This window comes from Polyodon spathula, chromosome 10, assembly GCF_017654505.1.
Source record: "Polyodon spathula isolate WHYD16114869_AA chromosome 10, ASM1765450v1, whole genome shotgun sequence".
In the NCBI taxonomy this organism is placed as follows: Eukaryota; Metazoa; Chordata; class Actinopteri; order Acipenseriformes; family Polyodontidae; genus Polyodon; species Polyodon spathula.
The window spans coordinates 38579505-38606086 of record NC_054543.1 but is presented as its reverse complement, the minus strand read 5'-3'; the positions used below and the strand labels follow the sequence as shown (position 1 = coordinate 38606086).

The following is a 26582-nucleotide window of genomic DNA, read 5'->3' as shown; positions in this document are numbered from 1 at the left end:
AACACTATTCAAGAATACCGATTAAAATAAAATTAAAAAAGAAAGACACACACAAAACAAACACGTTTCTTACAATTGTATAACAATTCTGTACTTCTGCTTGTGCTGCCATCAAATTGAGAATGGCTGGTGTGGCGGCCTAGTCCTGCAATTCTGTTAATGGTAGAGAGCAAGCCATGTACATTTACTTCGTTTTTACTTGTTTATTGCAATGAGGTCTTTGAGGTTTTTGAGTTCAAGACAAAAAGCTATTACTCCAATGTAGCAATTAGTCATTTAGCCATCTGAATAGTTTATAATAATAATAATAATAATAATAATAATAATAATAATAATATACATTTATAAAATCATGTTATATCGATTTAAGTTTAGTACCATGTTTTATAGACAATAAATCATGATGAATACTTTCGAAGTTTCAAAAAAACAAATGCTGTATTCATTGTTTGAAGACAGTAAGAATAAAATTGGACCCTTTTTTCAATCTAAAACTTAATTTCAGATGCTATCGGCTTTTAGCCTTTCTGTGCTTATGCAGTATAAATGAATATCTTCCACATTATTAATACCTGTTTCTTTGGATCTCAGCTGTTCTTCCAGGATTGTGCAGATCAGGATCTATGCTTTTTGGTGACTGGCTCCTCAAATATAACATGTAACCCACTGCCCTGCTTGATCCTGCTATCTGCTGTGACACAGTTTGATTTACAGGTTGCAATTTCATGACTGCTCAATGAGATTTTAATTGACAGTATTCACATCAAGATCTGTAATTAGAATATTTCCTTCTGAATCCGCAGCCTCTGAACTTGCTTGTCTGTAGTACACATTTCCAAAAGATGAAAGCCGTCTGAAGCTTGCTGGATTCCTTTTATACAGACACCAAAGAGATGTTACCAGCACGGCAAAAATCACAGCAGCCACTGAGACAGCAACAGGTATCATTCCTTGAGGAGACGCTGAAACAGATACCATAAAAGGAGTCATGTAATAATACTATCACAATAAATTAGAATTTCACATTTTATATATATAATATTGCAACCCCCATATTGTACAATGTGTGAATTTTATAGAGAACTGGGATAGGAAGAGAATGTATTTTCTATAAGCTGATGAATACATGCATACAGAGTTCTTGAAATAAAAACTTTAGGTCTGGTCAGATTTAGCTTGTGATCCATGTACAGTTTTAAATCAGGAATTAACCCTGAAACCACAATAGAAACAGCCACCACATGAACAACATCCTCCTGATCAGAATTACAACCTGCAGGCAAATCACACCACAATAAACCATTTTAATTAAACATTTGTAATAGACAGACACTTACCTCGGATGGGTTCCACCTCTACATCGCTACTTATCTCTGACAAAACAAAAAATATAAATTTAATACGTAAACCAGTTTTTGCATTTATTTGAGCAAATTACCTTATTCAAGATTCAGTGAAATACACGGGTATCATCAATTACATGGGTATCATCAATTTGGGGTTCTTTTGTAATACTTCACAATGTAAGATGGGTCATTTTGTCATCACTAACTGTTAATGCCTACAAATCTAAAGAGAACAAATTCTTCAGTGAGTTAAAAGGAAAAGGACACAGTGCATCTTACTCAAGGAACTGAACTCTGGCAGAAAACAGCACAATGGGGCCATACTGAAGCAGCAGTTTACTAATCTGACAGCTCTACTAGCAAAATATCAGCAGCTAGTTTCTCCTCTGATACCTACGATCGCAAAAGACAGACAGCTGCTGTCTCATCATAAACTTATCAGTAATAAAGTTATAAAAACACCCAATTCAAAAATACATGTTTCAGTCACACGTAAAGCCTACCTCCATGTATTTTACAAATGAATCCTAGCTTTTCCTCACAGTGAGACAAATGCCAGCTGCCATCTGAAAGCCTCATTGAAACGCAACTATCAATAGTAAGAGGATCTGTATGTGGTGCTTTGAAGAACCAGTTAGAATACTTGATAGGTGAGCCGTCAACCCACTCCAATGTGTCATCTAGGATAGAAGAAAATTAGAAGGTTTTAAAAAAAATAAATAAATCATGAATCTTCAACAGAACAACCCAGCAATATTTAGTAACTTCCTAATATTTGTGCATTAAAATGGATATATTTAAATGAGTCTGTGTAAAAGGCAATCTACAGTTCTGTGTATTCATAATTAATGAGGTTGGACGATTTCTGCCAAAAATTCTATTCAGTTCTACAACAAGTCCATTATAGCTGAGATTTATTTATTTATTTTAAGCATTACTTCTTCAGTATTGTTTTGGTATGGAGTACGATTTCTGGTTCTTTTCTGCCAAAAATTTCTATATGCGTTCTACAAGCAAGTCGGGCATTATAGATAAGCATGAGATTATTATTTATTTTATATTTATTTTAACACACACCTATAGATATTTGTACTCAGTGGTGTAGTTGAGCAGGAACGTGCCAGAACTGCATTCCGGTACTTTTTTTTAAAAATCGGCAGACTCTTGACTTAAGAATCAACTTAAGAATAATTTTGATGCATGCGCACCAATTAAGTGATCTCTTTTTTGTGTGGAAATCAAAACAGTCTCTGTACCATGCTATTGAATAGGCATTAGGAACCAGATTCCCTACGCGTTACTACTGATGGGACACGAATCGGATCCGTCTCCGATAACCGGTCCGGTTTTTGAAATGTTTGCAGAGTCAAGTCACACGCATCTCCTGATTCCTGCACAATTGTATGATTCAGTCAGTTGTCCTTGTGACGCAATGAAGAGAACATTAGGAACTTCTACTGCAGTACTAAATTTAATAGGGCTAACAATGTTTTTTTTAGTAAAAATACTGATGAAGCAGCAGCCAAATTGTGTTTTTTTTTTAAAGCAGCCAAAACCCACACTTACATTTAAGATTTAACATGTATTACAAAAGCTTAAGTAAGTGCTACATGTTTATAAAAAAAAACAAAAAAAAAACAGTAATGTCATAAACTATGTATTTATTTATCTACTTTACTTGTTTCTTTCACAATTTATAGTACCAGAACCACTGCTTTTTTTTTTTTTTTTTTTTTTTTTTTAATCTGATGAGATCAGCGGTACGTCCAGGAAAAAACATCAGAATGTTGCGTAAAATCAAATTGTCCAGAACTGTCAGCGGACACATTCTTTAAAAACAAATTGAAAAACAATTGTAATTGTACAGTTCTGAAACTGGTGACAAATAAAAAATAACAGCGTTTGTGTGATTCATAATTTTATTGGATGCAGAGAAAAAAGTTCTGCGTGATGACCTCATAATTGAAAGGAATAGAAAAACAATGTGCATGATAAAAATAACTAGATCACCAAAGAGGTTAAGCAAGATGCTTTCAAAACAAGACAAATTTGGCTGATAAACCGACAATCTAGCAGCACTAACTGGGGAGTAGCCTATAAAAGTCGCCTGCATTACATATTAAATGCTACCTCAAGCTCAAAGAACAACTAAAACAGGAATTTATATCATTTTCTTTTCAGAAATCTGTACTTTGCTGGCGTTTTGGTACTTTTGGATTTACACTACACCACTGTTTGTACTTACTGTCAGTGTCAAATATGATGCCAAGCCAGATAGTCTGATGAGAAGGTCCAAAGGCTTGTAGTTCCTCTAAAACAAACCTGTGCTCTTCTTCATCTTTAGTTGTCAATACATCTGACATGTTTGCTGGAAAGTAAAGCAATACATTACAAAAAGTTCAATTTAAAGGAAAAACTAGGTGTGAATAGAAACAAAGCTTTCCCTGGGACATAATCAAAGAAGATCAGATTGTAATCATTGGGCTTCTGTAATTCTTTTGGCAAAGAATCAGTGTTACTGTCACTGTGGTTTTATTTATATATCATATATTGTTTGAAAGCTTAAATCCTGTCTTCATCTAAATCCATCCATTTCACCGGACTATGGGGGTCTTAGACAGCCCACATTTTTGTTATTTTATTGGATTTGAAGGATTCTAAGAACTGCTCAAATCAAACAGCAGCACAGACGGGAACAACAGTATGAAATAGCTGCACCATGAACATTTATTTGTCATTTGTTTTTTTGTTTATATTTGTTTCTGTGTTTATCGGTTAAAACCTAAAATCTGAAACCTAGTTATAATGGACATTTTCTGTCAATAAGTAAAATAAACCAACCCTCTTTGGCAAATTTGGTAAAAATCCTGAAAGATATCAATCTGTGATTTTGCCCAATTCAAAAATTAACAAATGTATAGACTGTGTGTTTGGGGTGGGGACCTTAATGTCTTCCTTCTGAACGAGGCCTGGTGTGAGGTATAATGTATAAGATCAGTTGGATTTCATAAGGGGTGGGCAAAGTTGTTCCTTCCAGTACAACAGATTTGAAGCAGCAGTAGATCTAAATTCTGCAGCTTTTTAACTCTGATCCTTTGGCATTTTAATGTATGGTTAAAAAAAAAAAAGTTTTTTTACAAGAGTTCCAAGAGAGGGCGCTCTAACAGAAGTAATGCAGAAGACAGCATTTTCCAGAATTGCTTTCTTTTATTATTCATTGTACTATTCTTTTTTTTTTAATATCAGTTATAATTTCTTTGTAACAGGCCCTTTCACAAGCATCTACGACTGTAGTACGTTACCTTTCAGTTTGCAATATTCACGCGATTCTTCCAAATCCAGCCTCTTTATAACAGGCTCAAAACTGTAGCAACTGTTTTGAAACTTTAACCATGTTTTTGGACATTCCCCTTTGTAGAAAATTGGTTTACTTTCTGTAAAAGAAAGATCAATATTTAGCGTTACTTTTTTTATAAAAATTAATGACCAGCACTGTAGGAACAATATTATATCACTATTAACTTTTTGTTGAGCTGTTAAAAACCAGTCTTCATAACCCCAGTTATATTAACAAAAAACAAGAAGGAGCATTTATTTCATTTTATTTGAGCCCATAGTAAAAACAAATTGAATACATATTTAGAAATAACCTAGATAAGGGTATTCATTCATGGCCACTGTCTGGCATGCTTTGCGATTAAGAAAGGTCCAACTTACCAGGAGGCACATGGCACACAGCTCCTTGGAGTGGTGTTTCACAGTCAGCGCTTTTCCAGTTACCATTGATGTCCATATACACACAGTCACCAAGTAAATGTACCTCATCCGCATCATCCCAGTGGGTAAAAAAGGCATCACTGCCATCTGACCATTGATAGTTAATTCCATCCTGCTGTTTAACATTGAAAAGACAAATGCAAAAAAATAAACAGTAAGTACACTTGTGGTAAAAAAAAAAGTACATACAGTATATTGGAATTGAAACCAAACCACACTCATTTGAAGTTGACCTCACTTTTCCAGTGTGCTGTGCTTTCATGCCTTTTACAATACTTAACGTGCTTAAGTGCAAGAAAAGCATGTGGTCTCACAATAAAAATGAGCTGTATTCAAAATGAAACAGTGACCTTTGTCCATCCTTCCAAAATGCCAGTAATGTAATATGTTTGGGATACAAATAAAAACAAAACAGAAGTTAACTGTTTTTATTACTGGAATGTAAGAATGTTGGAAACAAATGAGTATAATAAAGTGACTGAAAACGACCTTCAATAGTTGCTCTAATAACAAAAGATTACAGTTTTCTGCACACATGCTCAGAAGTCTAAAACACTGCCCACCCCCATTCCCAGTTAAGGGTTTCTTATGAGTCAGGGGAAGGGGTCCCCTATGAAAAGTTGTATTATTCTTCAGTTAGTTATATATCTTTTTGGACTATGCAGTTAAGCTGTATTTAAATGTGCAGTATACATACATCTTGGCTATAAAGTCCAATCCAGTGTGCGTAGTCCAATCTATTCACAACGACTGTAAGGAAAGCCTGGTGGAACTCATCAGTTATGCTCACTAGTTCAGTTTCATTTTCTAAGCATTTATTCAGGGCTTCGTACCAGGTCATGTTCCCATGAATAATTCTGTAACTGCGGTTCCCGTATTCAATGGTATCAGGAAGAGGATGAAAAAACGATTGATGTGACGGAGGCTTAGATGGGTCTGTTAAAACAATGAAGTAAAAAAAGATAGTACAATCAGAAACAAACAAAAAAAATCCTACAGTACTTCACAATCTCAAATATCAAACTTCCAGACTATGAATGTAAAGTTAAGCTTTAAAGGCACAGTAGTACGATTGGATAAATGTCTGGTCAAGCAGTCTCCAAAACGTCATCAGCAATATTGAACCAAAATCACTGTAGCTTACCTTGTTGTTTTTGACATATAAATCCATACCCATTCTCCATACACTTCTCATTGTACCATTTCCCAGTTAAATGATAGTTATGATTGTTTGACAGCAAAGTACAGAGCGGGTCATCTTGTTGAGCATTACTGGCATTCAAATCATCTCCATCCTATCTTAGAAATAAAAAGAGAGTTACATTCTACTCTCAAGAGTTTGGGGTTACAACATTATACATTCAGAATTCTTAAGTGGAGTGTACAGCAATATATATTACATACTATTCAAGAAAGAAGGCTTGCGTTGGTTTTCGTAATATTGAGATATATACAATATATATATATATATATATATATATATATATATATATATATATATATATATATATATATAATTTCTCGTCATCTTGGCCCATTATCCCCGATTCAGAAATCAGCCTTATGTTTACAACAGCAACAGAAGGGCACAAGTTCATGGCAAGCATCATGCTAGGCACAGACAGGGAGAGTTGCATTTCCTTATCGCAAAAATGGATGCTCTAACCATCTAGCCTTTAGTTGAACAATGTTAAAAATAAGGTATCACACTAACATGGAGCCGGGTCGCTGGTTCCTGTGCAAGTGTGTGTGCTTTTGAGAAATCAGTTGCTACGCGTAGCCGGAGACGCATTGCTTAGCAACCAACTGAGTGGGAGGCTTGGGAGGTCTGGATTGGCTGGGGGGGCGTGCCTGGGGATGCTGCGCTAGGTTTAAAATGTGGCTGCGCTACAGCTTGGGGCTGCTGCAAGGCCACTGCTGTACAGACGGGCGCCGAGAGAGAGAGAGTGTTTGTTTACATTCAGGAGGGAAGCGTCCGTTCTGTGGAAACTACTTCCACGGAGCCCTTTAACCGCAAGAGGGGGCCTGTGAAGGCGATTGCCCAGCCAGGACCGTAAGAATGGCCCGGAATCGTTGGAAGGCCAGGACTTTAGAAGCAACAGAAGTAGGTCAGCTTAGGAGATGTGGATCCCAAAACAGTAAAGAGAGGGTTACCGTAGAGTAGTAGGTTCCTCGAGCGGGACGTTCCTTTTAGTGGGACTAGCGCTCGCCATTTTGTGTGGCAAACTTTTACTTTTGTTTTTGTTTTTATTTCTTTATTAAATGTGACACTAGGTCTACCATACCCGAGTGGTGTACCAACATCAATGCTCTGTGTTTTCCAGTGACTACCCACACATGACACGTCACCCTATTACACACACATACAAAACTTACAGAAAATGAATTCTCTGGTTCGATGGGTGACCAGTTTGCATAAGTGACAGGTTTTCCATTCACCCATTTTTGCCGGTCGTCATTTTGCAGACCAATCCAGACACTTGTTTGACTTCCCAACAGCAGCATTGTTAAATAGGCTGTAATTGAAAAAATATATGTATAACAAACATATTGCTGACAAAAAATACATTTTAATGAGTGTGTGACATGCTTAATAAAGTACACTGCAGTACCTTAAAATTCTTACAGAACTAGTTTGAAACACAAGGGAGAAGCTAGTAAAAGCAAATGCAAAGTGACTAAGCCCTTTTATTGAAAAGGGATCATTCTTAGAACTTTGGACATGTGGTGTAATCATAATCAAAGTATTATTTAAACAGACCAATATCCTTGGCAATTTGTACTTTCAATAGTAAACAGTAGTTGTAATCACAGTGCAGGTACAAAAGTGATTTAGAAAACATTAGAGTACCTTGCTCTATTTCATTTTCAACTGAAACAAGTGATCCTTCATGCGATTTGCAGAAAGCCTGGGCATCATTCCAGTTTTTTAAATCTTTGGGATTGTTTGGTACATGCATCAGAAAACACTGTTGCCAAAAAAAAAAAAAAAAAAAAAAACATTCTCTACATATAAATCTTCAGTGGTTTACATACACACACACACACACATTATATATAAATACGTATTTAACCTTTTCACCTTCAATAATTCCTCTATGTGGCAACATGCACTTATGTAAAAACAGATATTATTCTAAGAAACACATGTGTCTCCTGTTGCAGCTGCCTGTTGGGGGTTGGGGGTCCAGTGAATTTACTTATTATACTCTCTTGGGTCCTTCTTTAATATTTTATGGTATTTATGTAGTTTTTCAAGATTATTGATAGATTTTCATAAAATTCTACACTCATGTTTTGTATATAAATTTGCAAGCAATACATGTTGCTCATTCTAAGATAATACCAGACATATTAATATTCAGGTTTGATCAAATTAAAAAGCGTGAGTAGCAGTAAAGGACAATGTATGTTCTTGGTGTGAAATGCATGACTATACTGAATTGGAGACTAGGTCTTACCTTGTGTCCAAAATAGAGCCATCGTTCTGGACAGCCTCCTATGAGGTGAGGTTCTCTTGGAATTTCAACAACAGAAACTGTTTTACGCTCGCAGATATAAGGATGATGACCGTTGCATTTGCCCTCAGACCATCTGCCTGCAAATAATAAACTGATTTATAACCAAATAGTAACTTTTGTGAGTGAAATCTTATACATCTTTACAACAATTTTTATTTTAAAGTATATTTTTGCAGACACTTAAACAAAAAAAAAAGGTTTCAAGTATATGATGTGCAATGCATTTGTATTCTAATCAATACTAACGATACATGCCTTTTTATTAGAGATTAATAAACCATAGCCCGTACCTGTCTGTGATGACATATAGACACATCTTTCATTCTTCTCTTCCGAGCGTCTGGAATTTGTTCCTTCCCAATTCTCGTAATCAATGGCTGATCCATCCATCCAGCTGTATTACAAATATAATCAGTATTTTTGTTGGAAACTGCCTCACACAATTATAAGTGATGTGCATAGCCTTACCTAAGTTCTGTGTTGCTGTATTCTGCAAACAATCCAATCCACCAGTTTACTTCGTTTTGAAACAACTGCAAAGCAAAATAATAACTTGAGAATCTGCAATGTGCATTTATCTTATTCTAGGTACAACCTAGAGAAACAAAGAAAAAGGGAAGCTGCACACTCAAACATACTCCTTAAACTATATTGAGAAAGAAACCAACGTTTCAGCTGCAAAGCCTTCATCAGGGTACAGAGAGCCACTAATAGTGTTTGTTTTTTCTTCATTTTTTTATAGACAAAGTAGCAGATGTTAACAATCAACAAATTAAAGTCATAATCAGTTTACATAATTGATAGTTCTACAAAGACATAATAATTGAAACAAGCTATCAATTAAAGATAAGTATATAATCATGTGGAAATTTTGTGTAATTCATCAACAGTAATAATGCAAAAGATAAAGCTAATCTATAACAAATTACACTTTATAATGGATAATTGTAACACCTAATCATTTGCTTTAAAAAAAAATTGAACTAAATTAAATTAACAATTAAACAAAAACACAATCTTTATTATTGATCTGCAAATTCCCCAAAAATATATATAAAATTAAAATTGATCATAGAAGCAATAATAATAATAATAATAATAATAATAATAATAATAATAATAATAATAATAATAATTTAAAGGAGCAGTCTAAGATCGAAGTCAATATTCATACCATTAGGAATAAGAGTTATTAGATTATGGATCCAAAAAGCTTCATTTTTTAAGAGGAAAGTATCAAAATCACCACCCCTCCTTGTAAATTCAACCTTTCCTATACTTAAGAGATTAAATCAAATGTTTCCCTTCTATAAAATGGGCAGCAACTGGATGTTTCATTTTTACATCTTATCATACTACGATGTTCAGCTATTCTAGTATTAAAAGCATGTTTAATTTTACCGACATAAGATTTACCGCATGGGCATTAGATCAAGAATATCACTCCCTTTGTGGAGCAAGAGATTATACCTTTAACAGGAATCATTTTGCTGGTAAATGGATGTTTGAAAGAATGGCATTTCAAAGTGCTTTTACAATGAGCACATGCTCCACATTTACAATTACCATCTGGTACAGGTGTTAAGAGACCCTGACAAGGAGAGGGAGGCAATCAGTTTTAACCAGACGATCCCTAAAATTCTGTCCTCTTTTAAAGACAAGAGGGGGATCCAAGAACAGATGTGTCAAATTGCTGTCCGATTTTAAAATATGCCAATACTTTAATTCCTTTAATTTGTTGAGAACTTATGGTATATTTAGTGGAAAAAATTACAGAATTGTGCTTAGTTTTAGTTTTAGCTTGTAAAAACTCTGTTCTCAATTTCTGAAAAAAAAATTTTCCCCGTTTCCAAAATCTTTCATTCATATCCATAAGGTAAAATCAGTCTCGTTGACAAATACGTTTAATTCTACAGAACTGGCTGTAGGTTTCTAGGACGTGAACCATAGGACTCCAAATGTGTAAGTTACCACGAAACTTCTGATTCTTAAAACTCAACATGTCCACCTGCAGCTCAAGCTTCTCAATGTTTCATTGTGGCGTAACATGTGGTCCACTGTCTCCTCATGTAAAAACTGTAATTATTCTTGTAGAAAATTTTAATTAAGCAACAAGTCCCAATTAAGATGCACCTACCATCTGCTACTGCCCATCTCCAGCAGTGAAGCAGCCTGAAATGAAGTGGAGGGAGGAAGAGTATAACCATGTGTAGTGCAGTTCCCACTTCAGAGAGTCTTACTAGCCTGGGGGTGTCGCACACCCCAGCAGAATATATTCCCATGATTGTATTGCTGCAGATGTGTACTTCTTTATGCAGAAGGTGACTTTGTGTAACTGGAAAATACAGTTTGTTTCTGTAATACGTTTTTTTTTTCTAAAATGAAAGAATAAACACTATACATTCTTACCTTTTCTATTCTGCTTTGAATGAAGTCCAGCTGATCGGAAGAATGTATTGACACTAAATCAGCTCCTAACATTTTGCAAGCAAAGGAAACAGCATTCCAAGGAAATGAAACCTTATGAAACAAGTACTCTGATCCTCGATAGAAGACCCACGGCTCGTTTTCTGAAGAAAAAAAAGCATATTCCCAAGACTCATAACACATCTTATCTGAGTTGCTTTAGAAAAGACGTCACTACAAAATGTATGGCAGTGGAAGATATTACTGTGCAAAAGAAACATCTTAGGAGTAACCTATTTATGTTTCCATATTCACATTTTCATTTTATTTCTACTCACACTAGAGTATGTTATAACTAAGCTCCAACCAAAACCAATCATTTACTTACGTTCAGTATACCAGTATAGTCCCTTCAGCTCTGCACCTGCCAAAATAAGCACAGAAAGATTTCTATTCAACACACTGTGCCTCCTGGTGAGTAAATGTTGACTGTCAAGCCAATTGATGTAATTTACTCATTCAGTACTGTGTACGGAAAGACTTCCCTCAGGACAATTAATTAAGTAATTTTAGTGTAATTCACTGACAAATAAATGAATATGACCACAGGTCTCTGTTGGTCTGTTTTTTTTACAGTCAACAAAACCAAGCGAAGGGTGTTACCAACCTAATGGGCCCAGTGGAGCACCTGAGCGGTAGTGGTTGCTAAAGTTCAATGAGGTGAACTTGCCCAGAACACTTTCCTCCCTAACCCTGCCATCCCAGGCCAACTTATGTCCCCGTCCGAGGTCCTCCACATGGCATAAGTGGAATTTGAACCACATGCACATTGTTCAACTCTAAAAGCCAGTACTTTTACTATGTGAAGCACTGGGAAACCCAAAAAATACTTTTCTACATAGATGTTTTTACAGGTAAAACATAAAGAAGAGTAACTGAAGGAATACAAACTCCAAACAGGAGTAACACTTCGATTACCTTGGACATTCCTTATTTACCTTTAGGCATTTTACAGATCCACTCAAGTTTTGCATCACATCGTAGTGGTATTATCAAATTACCAGGTTTATAAGCCCCACAGTTTATCTGATCATCTTCACTATTTCTGTCCTCTATAAATGAAGACACAACCTGCAAGCAAACAAAAAAGAATCTATTATTTTATATATTTTTAAATCAAGTATGAGTCCACTATGCATTCGCCATAGTTTGCTATGTATTTTGTACTATGCCTTACAATGTATATCGTTATTATTTTGTGTAATTCATTAAAATTGCTTAAATGATATGTACAGTAGAAGCACTATACAACCTTGTTGTACTTACAGCAGTGCCATCAGACCACTCCCATGCAGCGCCAGACAAAGGGTTTCTTTTGTTAAACCCAGCCCAGAACAAACGCTCCTCACTGCTACATTACAAGAAACAGATTAATTAAATTCTTCACATTTTACAATGCAGTAAAATGCTTCGTTAATTGCAATGGGAAACAAGCAATTTAACTAAATTGAACTTCAGTTTGTTAAAATGAACTGGTTACCTATCAAACATGTTCTGCAAAATTCCATTCAAAAAGTTTTCCTCCTCGTAATGGCTAAAACTGACAAGATTGGATCCAAGAGCCTGACAAAAGAAGTCTGCATCTTCCCATGATCGTTTCATCAGTACCTTCTCACTGTGAAATACCTAAAAAAAAATAAAATGAGAAGAGGGATAGGGCTTTTGCTTTTGAAGGGAAACACTACTTGGTGCTTCTACCTAGTCTAGTCAACTGGGGCAGCTGTGAAAGTAACAGCTAGAAAGAAAGTTAAACATTATTTTAAAAATGCAATACTTTTGACAGATAGTATCTATTAAAAATATTCAAATCATAAATAGTACACTAACCTCCCTTCGTGGTCATAAACAAAGTGATACTATATGCTGGATAAAAAGAATGATTTAAGCAATAAAGACACAGCATTCTCTACCTTGTAACAATGAAGTAACTCAGGTTTTGACTCCCATCCAGGTGCACATGAAGCTTCTTGGTTAATGTTAATGTCAGAGGACTCTGTTTCTTTGTACGAGCTTATAGCTTGTTTGCATATTGACATTGCTCGGAAAGTGTTGCAGTCCTTCACTTCCCAGCGGCCGAGGTATTTCCCTCCAGAAATTGCAACACAACCGCCTGAGCTAGCTATAACAGAAAAACAAATTACAAAACACTGAAAATAAAAAAAACAACTGTAATGGTTTCTTCAATAAATATACAGTACTGTGACCGCAACAATAAAATACACAGCGCAAAGCTTGTTCCCAGCTTTTGTTTTTCACTGGCCATAACAAATTTTGTACTACATTTGAACTCCAGTTAATTGGGAAGAGGTACACACTTATTTGTGAGTATCAGTCATAGTACGAAAAAAAAAAAAATCTTGGAGACATCGATTTGAGTTAAGTTCATGTTATTTTATATATATATATATATATATATATATATATATATATATATATATATATATATATGGGGCCCCCGCAGCACATCCTGTAGGGGGAACCTGTCTTTCTGCCAGAAAGTGCAGACTACACCCTTTGCTTTGGCCTCCAGTGCTCATAGTGGCACATGTAGGGCCTAAGCCTGGCATTGGCAATTGTCTGGTATTTAAGGATGTTCTAATCAAGGTATGATACTGAAATTCCTTCATTTCATGACAGAGCATTAAAGTGCCAAGAAAACAATGAGCTAAATAGAGCATATGTATAGCAGAACCAACCCAACCCTGAGGCCAGAACTCCTGCAAGCGTAAGTAAACAAGAACGTAAAGAAATTGCTAAATGAGTAAACATTGCATGAACTTTATTTTATTTTATAACTGATTCAACGAAAAGCATAATAATCAGGTATTTCTGTGTACCATTTCTCCTATATTATTTCTCCAATTCCTTTTTTTAACTACAGTGTTAAATAATTTGATCCAGCAAGCTCTGGAATATGTTGCATGAAAAGCAATTAAGAAATCATAAAAAAAGCTAAGAGACTGTGCACTGTAGCATCGTTAATACCTGGCTGATATTTGTTCCAATTTGTATAGTGAACAAGCTGAAAGGATCCTTTCTGCGTCAGCCAGCTGTACTCTCCTGTTCTGTTTCTGTCCTGAAGAGCAGTCCAAAAGTAAAGACTGCCACCATTTGTGACGTTCTGTATCAGGCTGTTAATGAAAGCCTGCTCAAACCTGAGAAAAGAAACATACAATCATCACAGTTTTATAGCACTGTTTCCTATTAGTAGTATTTCAGAAAGCAACATGATTTATTTTTAATTCAGCTGGCTTTATTTGTCCCTTGTTTTTCAAAATAGTCATTTTCATAAAGCTATTAATAAGCTTGCTACTATTCCATTTTTATTTTTTTGACAAAATATCGACATTTATTTTAGAAAGAATTTACCGGCTTTTTATCTTTATTTTTCAATTCAAGCAGAGAATGGGTGAAATCGACCTTTACACTTTAAAAAAAAAAAAAAACCAAAAAACCCAGATTTTATGCCATTGAAAAATGTCTCACTTAGTGAAACCCCTTTATCATATTCAACCGTGGTTGCCAACACTCAAATTAAAATAACACTTGGTCACAGCTAAGCTCTACATTTAAAAATGGTCTCAAATAAACAGCAGTAAACAGTTTATAGAAGTGTATTACACAGACCTTTATACATAATTTTAGGAGTACAAATAATATGTACAGAAAAAAACAGATAGTTGAACAGAACTAAATTGCACTTATTATTCGGAGTTTGAGCTCCCCCTCTCCTGACTCAGCACAGTTGGACTCAGTCAATGGGTGGCAAGGCCGTGGAGACTTCAGACTTCTTGCACCCCAGTTTCAAATCAAACTAGTAAATGTCACCATAGACCTAAAGCAAAAGCTTACTTACACTTTAACCTGCTGATTTCAAAGTAGGCACTTTGAATGACAGGTGCTGTAGCTGGCAAATGAGAGCATTCTAGCACCGCTTCAGTCAACGAGATCAGTCAGAATAGAGTGAAACTACAGTACTAACGGGCCGCTGAGACGACTGACAGCGACCCCCAGCCATTCAGAGATGAAAGGAGACGGGCCAAACAGCAAGTATAAAAACTACACAAAGCTGATTTCTAAATGACTATTTTTGGTAAGAAAATAAAAAATAGAGAGTGGTTTTACTGATGTTTATCGTATATAAATACATTTTTAATTTCAACTCATATTTTCGACATTTAACGAGCTTTAGCGATTAATATCGAAAAGTAGCAAGCCTGGCTATTAGTCAGTAAACACAGCCTAGTAAATCAGAATTAATCGTGCACCTGGTCCAATAAACCTTTATGGGACTTTTAATGGATTTTGTTTTTCATTAAAGGGTTTTTTAAAAAGCCACTGAGGCAAACATTAGCAGATGACACCAAAATGAGTAAGAGCTTTGTGAGTCTTCTATTAGAATTAGCCAGTGCGGTTGTATTACCTGTTTTCCACAGTCAGCAGTGGAGAGTTACAGTAATAGCCCTGGGAAGCATCCTCATAGTTCTGAAGGTGACCAGTAATCTTATAACAAAAATGACCTCTCCGCTTCCAACCCTGAGTAAAACATCAGAAATAAAAAACAGCACAACAAAAACACTTCATCATTACATGTTCTTGAGGTATTTCCGCACATTAACATCTAAAGTCAAAGTCTGAATTTGGTACTTAACATAACAACTCCAATTTCCAGCTCTTCATGTTAACCTTAAGTGCATGGCCTTTACTTTAATATCACCAAGAAACAAGGTCAGGTTTTTAAAAGCATTTCTCCTGGGAATACAGTACTGTATACTTCGCTCTCAAAGTTATTTTCTTTTTTTAACTTCATTGATAAAAAGAGCCCTGTTTGAAAGCTTTATGTATAGCAAGTGAAGACAGAACATAAGCGGCTGAAAATACCAGACATACCTTCCCTGATTACCGACTCTGTGCCCTGATTAAGACCATGTGTTAAATCAAAGTAACACAAGGAGCTTCTATTTGTACAAGTGGCTTAACTTACTACTTCAGCTTTTACTGACCAATAAGAAAGTAGCAAGAACACCCTATACCGAGTGTGAAACTAAAGCATTCAGAAATGTCAAAATATATTTTTGTTTTGTCAAAAGTCAAAATAAATGTGTGTTTGTTTTGTTTGTAATTTATTCCAAATGCATTGTGTGGTGTTAGTTCTGCAAAACTAAACCCAAAAAAGAAGGTCCAATGACACCATTTTAAATCAATGAAAAACAGTTTTTTTTTTCGTCCCTCATGCTGCACAGTTGTTGGGGTGGTAGCCTGGGACGCTCAGTAGTCAGTCTCTTGACTAATGTTGCACACTGTGCACGGATGCAGATAGCTTTTTCAAAAGCTGATACAGGCAATTGCTATGAACTGGCAAGTTGCAATTCAGAGCAGTACAGAGCATGCACATTTAGGTATACACGTTCCCAATATCAGGGAAGAATCTGAATGCACAACATGCTCTCAAGTTGTAGTTTTAGTAGTCGTTTTAGTATCTTAATGCTGGACAAAGCTAGGAACATTGGTTTGGATGGAAAAGATATTTGTTTTAATCAAACCAATACGTTTACAGAACATATGTCTGAATTCAGCTGAAATGCTGAACACTTTCGTCACTGTATCTATATAAATTTCTCATTAATATTTTTAAATTAATAGATTTGCTGACTGAATGTAATTGCCTAACATGTTTTCTGACAGTAGACAAACAGTGGGTGCTGTGTTGTGAATGACTTAATGCAGTCTGACTTCTTTGTGGCAGCCTGCCCACCCATAGCACTTTGCTGCCTCCCAGGCCACGCATGATTCAACAGACTAACTTCCTGGTAAACAAATGAACTAGAGCCTTACAAGAATACAGGATACCAATACCAACATTCCACAGAAGGTAGAACAAGCGGGAATTCTCTGTGAGGTATGGAGATTCTCAGGGAAATGTACAGCTTTTGAAAATCACCTAATTAAATTAAAAATAGCAGACTTTTAAAAAAGCTACATGAGTAATGAATACATCAGGTTGACAGCAGCAGTTACAGGATCTGAGTTGCAAATTCGCTTAGAATCCATTGACTGAGCATTTCTTGAGGTTGCCTGCCCATTCAAACCATTCAAAAATCACATTATGGACTTACTGGAAACACAAAAACATATTTGGGTCCAAGAAGCAGCCTAGATACAGGCTCCTAAGTAGGCTGTATTTATCTTACCTCAGAACAACCTTTATCTCCAAAGCCAGACTTTTGTTCCTCAAGGTTTCCAGGCTTTTTACAGACCGAAGGTAGACTTTCATCACACATTTTCACTTGCCAGGTACTGTCCTTTTAAAAAAAAAAGATATAATAAAAAACTTAACAACAACTTAAATGTACATAGAGCCTTATCCTGTCACAAAAGCTTGATACACTTTACAAAGTTACAAAGCACATAGTGGAATTTTAGTAAGCATGCATGTTTTGAGTCAAGACTAGAAAACAGGAGAAACCTTTATTCATGAGTGTGTGGTATATTATACTAAAAAGCAACCACTGTCACATTACACTTGTCAATGATCCATCCAACCGTAAGAAAACAATTAAAAATGAATGTTTGAATTTGATATTGATCGACAAAAAGATATTATAGTATATTGCAGCACTATATAAATACATTTCACACAAACTGACGCAGAAAGAATGTATCCATGAGGAATTTCTATGTTTTAAATTATACAAAATTTTCAGCATTTTTTTTCTTCTTACATTTAAGATACATTTTAAGCCGTAAAAGACACAAAGAAAAAGAAACGCACTTACAGTTGTAACCCTAACACAGAGAGGACCTGCAACGTAACTGACATTTGGTTCATATTTGTGCCAGTATGTAAAAGTCACTGGAGAACCATCAGACCATTCAAATGACCCCCGAGTTGTGTTGGTTAACCCAATCCAGGCTCCTGATACAGTATCTGAAACTGAAAAACATATAATTTAAAAGCACTTGAGCAACTCATTCCTAAACACTGAAATCCTCATTAGGCTACAATTTACTCCTGCTTATATTTTTTTTAGATCATTGGGTAATTGTTTTTAATGACTAAACTAAAAACATGAATTAAAATAATTGCTTGCTCCTTGAAAAAGGATCACAATGTCTTCTGAACAACTTCTCAATACTACAGTGCACTTACCGTTCTGAAAAAGAGTAAGAAGCAACTCCACATCTGCTAAAGAGTGCACGCTTATCAGGTCAGCATTACTGGAACGACAAGCAGTTACAGAATCTTTCCAGCTTTGTTCCTGGCTCTGAAGTTTGTAGCAAAACTTGTTGTGAGGAAACCAGCCAGGGGAGCACACTGTAGGATAGTACTGCCATGTATCTGTTGGAAAAATATGCTTAAAAAATGTGCAAAACATTCTGAATTTGTTTTGGTTCCTGTGCAATAATAAAGCCTGTTTGTATAAGTTTCGCAACTGCACCTAGAGAAGTAGCATGGGAATGTCTACTTGGATCAGTGACATACAGGCCAGCAGAAACAAACTACCTACTTTTCTGAAAAAGGTGAATTCACAGCATGCTACAGTAAACTGGGGAAGACTAGTTCATGTGTTATTTGGTTTAGTTAATAGTCACCAATGAACTATATTTTAGTGCAAGACTTCTAAATATGGTTGTAGGATAAAGATGTATCCCTGTATCTCTTTAAATTATAATATTTTGTATTGCAAATAAGACAATTCATTTATTTCATGAATCATTACATAACTGAATCAGTCTCCAGTCACCCACAACATCATTAACATTTACAATATAAGAGTATTTTACATTTGTTTAATCCCAACATTTACATAAAGTAGTAGATGACTGAAACTCAGCTGGAACCTTACCAAAAGGTTCTGCTCTTCTTGTAAAGTTTGGGTATTTCTTACAGATAAAGGGCAGTCCAGAACCACAGTCTAAGTTCTGCCACTCGTTCCCTACTGCTGAGTTAAACACTCCACAGTGAGTGCTGGCCAGCGCAGACAGTGGAGACAAGCCTGTGAAAAGAACAATGTCATGCAGTTAAGGGATTGTTTATGCTACGTAGATGCGACACATGGTTTTAAACACGACACCACCAGCAAAGGTGCCAGTAATGTGAATGTGATCTACTTCAAACTGAAAAAAAAAACATGTTGTCAAATTAAAATACAGTTTAAAACGTGTAAAATTTGATACACGAAACAAAGCCTTCAGTACTTCTTGTTAGGTTCACCAATGCCAGAGGTGCCCCATCAGACCACTGCCATCCAGCAGATTCATCAAGGTGATTCAGACCGGTCCAGACCAGAACTCCTACATCATTCAATCGTTCTGATTTGCAAAACAACAACAACAAAAGAGAGCAAGAAATGTTAAAAACAACATTAGTACTGGTATGTTTTTATTTTCTTGCACACAAGGGCTTCATGTGAATATTTTAAACCATTATTTATTAATAAAAACATGTTTTACACATTTCACTATCACATGCTAGGTTATTTCCAAACATAAAGTGTGATCAAGAAAAGGTACATGTTCCATCATACCACTAATGTATCTTTGTTCTGTAAGGTCAGTTATGCTTAATAAGTTCCCGTCCTGTGCTTGGCATGAAGCGTGTGCCTCGTTCCAGGACAGTATGGACTGAAGATTGAATTGATAACAAGCTTTTGTATCTGGATACTCCTCCCAAAAAACATCACAGTCTGTCCCTGTAAAAAAAAAAAATATATATTTATATATATTTGTTTTAGTAGCTTATTACCATAGTCATTTCTGAACTCCCCACAATAACAACTGAAGTATAAAACACTGGTGATAAAAAATGTATTACATCTATGGAAAGCATGCATTAATAAGTAATATTAATACACTGATAGAGAGGAGTTGATCAATTTTAAATAAATGTATATGCAAGATGAAACTACTTGCAAAACAAGCATTGAATCAACACAAAACAATTATAAATATATAACTAGTTCTTAAAATGTAAAATATAGAATGCCTTTGCACCTGGATTTGGACAAAATCCCCATTTTTCGTCTTGATCATACAAACTAGTTGTGGCGCACCAGCGATAGTTATCTTCTCTCCCTTCGGTTGTGCACTCAGAGTACCATTTGTTATTATATTTAAAAGGCAAAACACATGGCATGCCACGGGCGTTTCCCTGCACTGTGTGAATTTCTGTAAAAAAAAAAAAAAAAAAAAAAAAGGGTACGGTTTAATAGAATGGATTTAAATGCAAAGAAAACTGAAATGAATTTGAATTGTCTCCATTTAGTTCTCGGTGGAGGGTACTTCAACATCTTGAATAGAACAGGGAGTCTATCCATTTTAAAAGGCGCAGAAATCAAAACAGATGGGCTGATTGGTCAGATGTACAGATGAAACACTTTGCATGGATAAATCAATACTTACTTATATGGTTAGTATGAAGTAATTTATATTAATAATAAATGACCCCGGTATCTATTTTAACAGTATAGTTGATCTTTTTACCTATTTATACATGATACAAAATAGCACTTCAGGATTATTAAATGTACAGTATTGTGAAGGTGGCCTGCATAGCGTGATGCAAATCAAATTGTATCTATAGAATATGTATAGGATTGAGGTGCTTTGGTGAAGCTCACTTGTCAACTGGAATAAACAGCTGCCAGGTAACCCTTTAATATGTGTGCTACCTGGTTCTGAAATGTACCTGAAAATGTTTTTACCTGGGTGAAATAACAGAACTCCAATATAATCTAGGTAAGAAGCAATGGCAGTAAATACATATATAATATACTCGCCTTCATAAGGATGAGCACATGGTCCTTCCCCAGATGTCAAATATCTCTTCCATCGCTGGGATGAAACTCTTTGCTTTGTTGCTACAACAAGTCTTCCTTTGCCAGTTAGTTTTAACTGAGCGGCTCCAAATAATGTGTTGCCACTGCAGCGCCACCACAGGGTTTTCAGGGTAGAATCACATTTAAACATGCTCAGCGGCTGCTGTAGGGTGGCAGTGTTGAGCCCAAGGCACATGCTGCTACCAATGTTGAAGAGGCGATGGCGAGAAACCCATTTCCAAAGCATGTGCCTGGACGGCTGATCACAATTCTCCAAAGTAAGCTTTGTTTTGTCAGCTCTGATACACCTGTTAAGGTGTTCACTTTCAAGAATGAATATACCTTTAGCTAAACAAAAACAAAAAAAGCTATCATTTTAAGTCATGATAATAACAGGAATGAAAATAAATTATCCTAAGGAGATATATATATATATATATATATATATATATATATATATATATATATATATATATATATATATATATAATTATGTAATAATTATATATGGATTAATAAATATTAATTGTTTTTACCAGGTACTAATATAAATAGAAAACAAGTCTTCAATAAATCTTAGATATGTAAAGTCTCAGATTTATTTGGTTTTAAAGACCATCAATATGATCTAAACGTTAAGATGGTCAAAATTGATTTATACAGAAGGCACAGAATTTAGAGAAATAATTTTTTTTCTCTCATGTTTTAACTGTTTTAGGTTTTTTTTTTTTTTTTTTTGTATCATTTTTCCTGCGCTACATGGCATTTCCTAAAAGCATTCTGAAGCTGGTCTGTACAGGATGTGACATCTGGAATAGATTGTGTCTCTCCCCTCTGACCTCCTGGTAGTTACCTTAGCAACCAGGAGTGCAGAGGAATACAGTCAGACTATTCAGACTGGTCTTAGAAAATCAGGGCTGCCAGATTGGTGTTGGTGTTTCAGCCAAACGTGGCTTGTTTTTAAAACACATAGGAAATATAGCCTTTGGCGGTTTGACTTTTTTTTTTTTTTATCATGCATGTTTTCCCTGTTCCTTTCAACTACAATAGAATACATTAAGTAATTGCCAGCAGAGGACTTCAATCATTACAATCCCTAGTTAATCACCATGCTCACTCTTCCTCCTGTCTTCTTTTCTGACATGGTCACAAATGGTGAGCAACCTGGTTCCAGAAAAGGGTAAACCCGCCTACTTTTATCATCAGGATCGGTTAACATTGATATTCTTACACATATTCAGCTGTTACTTTCCTGAAGTCAGACCTACACAATTCTCTCAGTCTGTTCCCTTCATAAAATGTGCTCAGGATTTGCTTTGCTCGACAGGCAGATGAGATATGCTGTGACTCCATTACTTTTGTGAAATTACTTTTTGAAAATGTTCAATGCAGCTAATATGTACTAAACTACAAATGTTGTGACTTAACAGTATACAGACCTACTGTATTTGCCAACAGTACTGAACTCTTTTGCTCATTCAGTTTTTTACCCCCTTGGTCCCTGGCTTCATCAGGTAACAAATAGCAGTGCTTGTGGTATTAGTTTGAAATTGAAAGCAGATTTTATAACATTGCATACCCTTTTTTGTCAGCATATGTAGAATTTATTAAGTCTTAAATGTGAGTAATGTTTTTCTGTTGCCGTTTTAGGCTGGTTTCAAAAAAACAATTTGGCTATTTTTTGGCAAGTCCAAAATTTGGTGGGGCATTGTAAAAATAATCTGTCAGCCCTAATGAGAATGCCACAGCATATAACGGACAAATAAAAGCAATATTTTTAAAAAAGAATACACCATAATCTCAAAAATCTAGAAACACAATTGTTTTTTTTTTTTTTTTTTTTTGCCAAATAATCACCATGGGATGGTTTCAACATCATGACTTGTATTACAACAACTCAATACAAACTGACCTTATTTAGAACCACCTTATGAATAGATAATCAAAAACAAACACAAGTTTAAAAAGTTAACAGTCAGTGCACTTGTAATCACATAACAGTACAATCACTACCACATACAAGCAACAGTGAATGGCACAATGCAAGGAATATTATATAACAACTGGACCACAAAGCACAGAACCCAACAAGATGGAAACCATGGACTGTGCTGGAACTTCAAGCCATTAACATAGAAACCATTATGTTACCTGATGACTGAGAGTTAATCACATTATCAGAACTATTCAGACTCAGTGGGCTGTTAGACATGTCTGATAGCAGGAAAGCAGATAGAAAGATAGCAGAGCAATTTCATTCTCTAGTGAAATGGAACTCAACATTCAGGTTACTCCATTGCCAAAGAGAATTCAAGAATCTATTGTGGACTTTGAGTATAATGACCACACCAAAGTAACAGGAAGCAGACAGAGTTCTGAACATGCCACACAAAGGCTTGATAGAAAAGGAAATTGACTGGGTTTTATATTAGGCATAAGCCACATACTGAGTCAGAGTCTGCATGGATCCAAGACATAAGTGAGACTAAACAATGGACAAAAACTCTAATTACTGATCTAGAAATGTGAAAGAATACAGTACTGGAAAATGCCTGCAGTTCTGTCTTTTGTCAATGCAATACTGTAGGCCTATTTGTTTTGTTTTTTTGTTTCAGTGGGTTAAAAAAAAAGTTCTAGTGTACGAAAGACTAGGAGGAAGCTGTTTTCTATCGCAATACTGGCACAGTGAATTAGAATGGAAAACACCATACAAAAATCTGCTTTTATGTTTTCTGTTCAAAATGGAATACAGCAGGTGTTTTCTGTTAAATGTTACTGTATAACAAAACCACCATTTGAAATAAATGCATTTCTATTTTATTCCAGAGTTATAACAGAGCTTTAAAGTGTTATTCATGACATAATACTGAAGCAAGCAGCAGCTGGAACATGTATTCATAGTGATGTGGTGATGATGTGACATTTACATGGTTCTGCTCAGGGAGCCTATGGGTTTAAGTGAATCCAATATATATATATATATATATATATATGGTTGTTTGACATACCCTAATTGGATTTAATAATTTCTTGAAATTTCTTGAAAACAAATAATTATAGGAAAAATATTTTATAGCAAAAGTTCTGCTTTTGTGGATGAGGAAAAAAGTTTACAAAAAACAGATGTCTACAATTATTTATTTCAGCAATTTTTTTTTTGCAAAACTCCAAAAATACAATTTATACTTAGAGGCACCTTTAGCAATAATAACCTCTTTTAAATGATTAGGATAATCATGTTGTTTGACCATTCTTCAATGCAAAATTGTTCCAGTTCATTCAAATTCCAAGGACTTCTCTTGTGCACAGCCTTCTTCAACTCATACCAAAGATTCTCAATCGGATTTAGGTCGGAACTTTGACTAGGCCATTCCAGAACCTTGAATTCTTCTTTAACCAATCTGAAGTAGGTTTTGATGCGAGCTTTGGATCGTTGTCGTGTTGGAATGTCCAGTTGCGCTTTAAACCAAGTTTTATAGTGGAGGGTTTCAGATGATTGGCCAATATCTTTTTGGTATGCTAAGGAATCCATTTTACCATGTACTAGAACTAAATTTCCTGTGCCATTAGAGGACAAACATTCCCACAGAAGGACATTACCATCTCCATGCTTTACAGTAGGTATGGTGTTCTTTTCTTTGTACGCCTCACCAGACTTTCTCCAAACGTAAAGACTATCAGCATGACCAAATAGCTCGATTTCTGTTTCATCACTCCACAAAACCTTTGACCAGAACGCATATCTATCATTAAAATTCAGTTTTGCAAACTTTAAGCGATTGTCCTTGTGACGTTTCTAAGAGTGGCTTTTTCCTTGGCCTACAACCATTGAGACCTTCACCATGCAATACTCGACCTATGATTGAAATGGAAACCCCAGTCTCACTTGCAGCAAATTCTCTTTGAATATCTTTGGCAGTCAATCTCGGATTGTTATTAACCTTCCTCACAATTCTTCTACTTGTTCTTCGTGAAAGAACCTTCTTTCTTCCAGGCCGAGGGAGCGTTGTGACAGTACCAATAGAAACAATATTTGAAATTGGGATACTCAAATACTTGGAAATCTTCTTGTACCCTTCTCCAGCTTTATGACAATAAATAATGTTCTGCCTAAGGTCTTTAGATAGCTCTTTACTTTTTCCCATATTGATTTATTGGTAATGACAGTAATCATCCTATGCCTAACCCTTTTATATTCTCTAAGAATGTTCACCAACAATCCAGCATTTTCTAGACTTTTCTAGAATTAGGTTCTTCATTATCATATTGACATTTCTAGCACCTTGTAGACAATACTATTATAGCAAAGAATACTTTTGAATGAGCATTTTTGGAGTTTTGCAAAAAAAAAAAAAAAATAAATAATACAGACCTTAAATAAAATAATTACAGACATCTAATGTCTGTAGATTTAAAAAAGATTTTTCTAGAAAAATTCTGTTTTCGAGCTCTTTAATATATATATATATAATATATATATATTATATATATAATATATATGATATATATTCGTGTGTATATATAATAAGCACACACCAAAATCTGCCACAAACCTGACCGACTTGGTTTTACAGAGTGTGTGTGTGTGTGTGTGTGTGTGTATATATAATATATATATATATATATATATTATATATATATATATATATATAGATATATTATCTAATATCTAGAAATATATTGTTGCACAACTCGGGAGGCGATTTAGTCACCTGATACGAGTTCACTCCCATATTCTAACTATATGTGGACACAATAAAACGACAGTGTGTATTTTTGTCCATTGCTGGATGTGAACCGTAAGTATGTGAATTGGTCGGACTGGCATTGGGACAGATTACTTGCTTGAGAGGGGCATTAACGCTGCATGCATCCTTAAGGGAACACAGAACTACTACAGACAAGTTAAAACGCGTATGTCTTCTTTACAGCTGTAGTCTAGACTAGAGCATAAACTCGAGTCAAACGTCACAACTGACTTTTTCCGCACTACATTGAAGGAAAAAAAAAAAAAAAAAAAAAAAAAAAACAGCAGGACATGCAGTTTAATTTAAGGTCCCTGCAGTGTTGATAAACGTTAGTTTACAAAAAACAGGCCTTAACAATTAACAACGTTCCTGTTTTGTGCAGGCCGTCTAAACTTACTGTATAATTCGGAAATTTGGGTTTGGTCCAGAGCCGCATCTTCATCAGCAGCAGAGTTGCACCTTTGCACAAAAAGAGAAGTCAAGACAGCGGCCAGTACTCCTACGGCTCGCAAGTTCACACGAATTGGGCAAACTAAACAGATTTTTTTCATTTCCCTGGAAAAACTCAGCTGTTACAAAAGCGAGTAAGTTCATTCCGAGGGAAAGATGAACCAGTACAGAGTGGTGTATTCCTGAATGGACAGGGAGTTTTCTGCTTTTGCCTACCACGACTGCGTCACTGCGCTCACAGTCGGGGGGAAGACAAATCTGAACATAACCCAAAATATTTGGTTACCAGACGGCTTCCAGTGTCGCTGGGGTGTCGGACTTCGGGACTTGGTAAAAACTAAACAACATCAGGATCACATCCAGTAAAAAAAAAAAAAAAAAAAAAAAAAAGAAAGAAAACATCAGCCCAAAAAGAAGTAGCCCACAATGTAAAGAAATATTACTGCAAAAACATTT

The 26582-nt window shown here is 35.5% G+C and overlaps 1 protein-coding gene across 5 annotated transcripts; it reads right to left on the bottom strand.

Moving 5' to 3' along the window:
* Window positions 1-188: 188 nt before the first annotated feature.
* Window positions 189-26395, bottom strand: pla2r1 (phospholipase A2 receptor 1). 5 transcript variants are annotated; one of them, XM_041261991.1, is made up of 30 exons: window positions 26074-26392; window positions 20890-21276; window positions 20105-20278; window positions 19639-19803; window positions 19310-19423; window positions 18958-19107; window positions 18261-18449; window positions 17887-18044; window positions 17302-17412; window positions 15534-15646; window positions 14096-14265; window positions 13021-13229; window positions 12591-12736; window positions 12377-12458; window positions 12049-12181; window positions 11439-11474; window positions 11054-11214; window positions 9113-9177; window positions 8935-9038; window positions 8585-8721; window positions 7975-8092; window positions 7500-7639; window positions 6268-6418; window positions 5821-6059; window positions 5064-5238; window positions 4649-4780; window positions 3592-3714; window positions 1850-2026; window positions 1338-1373; window positions 189-962 (listed from the first exon to the last, which is right to left on the bottom strand). In XM_041261991.1, exons 1-30 carry the CDS (start codon window positions 26225-26227, stop codon window positions 745-747), a joined length of 4467 nt encoding a protein of 1488 aa, XP_041117925.1. In that variant the 5' UTR covers window positions 26228-26392; the 3' UTR covers window positions 189-744. The 5 variants fall into 5 exon arrangements, with proteins under 5 accessions (XP_041117925.1, XP_041117923.1, XP_041117926.1 ...); XM_041261989.1 differs by having other exon boundaries at window positions 12377-12461; window positions 26074-26391; XM_041261992.1 differs by having other exon boundaries at window positions 12377-12461; window positions 17887-18038; window positions 26074-26391.
* Window positions 26396-26582: the final 187 nt, after the last annotated feature.

Bases quoted from the DNA above. Each gene is read 5' to 3' on its own strand.
- pla2r1 (XM_041261989.1), bottom strand. From the start codon at position 26,227: ATGAAAAAAATCTGTTTAGTTTGCCCAATTCGTGTGAACTTGCGAGCC. The intron at 6,419-7,499 runs GTAAGTTTTGTA...TTTCTAAGATAG, and splicing joins AACCAGAGAATTCATTTTCT to GATGGAGATGATTTGAATGC. The intron at 963-1,337 runs GTAAGTGTCTGT...TATCTGTTTCAG, and splicing joins AGAGGTGGAACCCATCCGAG to CGTCTCCTCAAGGAATGATA.